This window comes from Palaemon carinicauda, chromosome 5 (assembly GCF_036898095.1).
Source record: "Palaemon carinicauda isolate YSFRI2023 chromosome 5, ASM3689809v2, whole genome shotgun sequence".
Taxonomy (NCBI): domain Eukaryota; kingdom Metazoa; phylum Arthropoda; class Malacostraca; order Decapoda; family Palaemonidae; genus Palaemon; species Palaemon carinicauda.
The window spans coordinates 183,302,063-183,303,297 of record NC_090729.1 but is presented as its reverse complement, the minus strand read 5'-3'; the positions used below and the strand labels follow the sequence as shown (position 1 = coordinate 183,303,297).

General features: G+C 46.9%; 1 protein-coding gene across 1 annotated transcript; it reads left to right on the top strand.

Annotated features, from left to right (window-relative positions):
- The first annotated feature begins 368 nt into the window (after nucleotides 1–368).
- Nucleotides 369–1,163, top strand: LOC137641283 (microtubule-associated protein 4-like). The gene has a single exon (XM_068373712.1). The coding sequence runs from the start codon at nucleotides 369–371 to the stop codon at nucleotides 1,161–1,163; it is 795 nt and encodes a 264-aa protein (XP_068229813.1).
- Nucleotides 1,164–1,235: the final 72 nt, after the last annotated feature.

The following is a 1,235-nucleotide window of genomic DNA, read 5'->3' as shown; positions in this document are numbered from 1 at the left end:
GAACGTGAAATGAAGCTGAGCAAGGACTGGATGGTTTCGAGAGAACGTGAAATGAAGCTGAGCAAGGACTGGATGGTTTAGCGAGAACGTGAAATGAAGCTGAGCAAGGCCTGGATGGATTTTGAAAGAACGTGAAATGAAGCTGAGCAAAGACTGGATGGTTTCGAGAGAACGTGAAATGAAGCTGAGCAAGGACTGGATGGTTTAGCGAGAACGTGAAATGAAGCTGAGCAAGGCCTGGATGGTTTTGAAAGAACGTGAAATGAAGCTGAGCAAGGACTGGCAAGTTTTGAGAGAACGTGACTGGATGGTTTCGAGAACGTAAATGAAGCTGAGCAAGGACTGGATGGTTTAGAAGAGAACGTGAAATGAAGCTGAGCAAGGACTGGATGGTTTCGAAAGAACGTGAAATGAAGCTGAGCAAGGACGGGATGGTTTCGAAAGAACGTGAAATGAAGCTGAGCAAGGACGGGATGGTTTCGAAAGAACGTGAAATGAAGCTGAGCAAGGACGGGATGGTTTCGAAAGAACGTGAAATGAAGCTGAGCAAGGACGGGATGGTTTCGAAAGAACGTGAAATGAAGCTGAGCAAGGACGGGATGGTTTCGAAAGAACGTGAAATGAAGCTGAGCAAGGACGGGATGGTTTCGAAAGAACGTGAAATGAAGCTGAGCAAGGACTGGATGGTTTCGAAAGAACGTGAAATGAAGCTGAGCAAGGACGGGATGGTTTCGAAAGAACGTGAAATGAAGCTGAGCAAGGACGGGATGGTTTCGAAAGAACGTGAAATGAAGCTGAGCAAGGACGGGATGGTTTCGAAAGAACGTGAAATGAAGCTGAGCAAGGACGGGATGGTTTCGAAAGAACGTGAAATGAAGCTGAGCAAGGACGGGATGGTTTCGAAAGAACGTGAAATGAAGCTGAGCAAGGACGGGATGGTTTCGAAAGAACGTGAAATGAAGCTGAGCAAGGACGGGATGGTTTCGAAAGAACGTGAAATGAAGCTGAGCAAGGACGGGATGGTTTCGAAAGAACGTGAAATGAAGCTGAGCAAGGACGGGATGGTTTCGAAAGAACGTGAAATGAAGCTGAGCAAGGACGGGATGGTTTCGAAAGAACGTGATGAAGCTGAGCAAGGACTGGATGGTTTCGAAAGAACGTGAAATGAAGCTGAGCAAGGACTGGATGGTTTCGAAAGAACGTGAAATGAAGCTGAGCAAGGACTGGATGGTTTC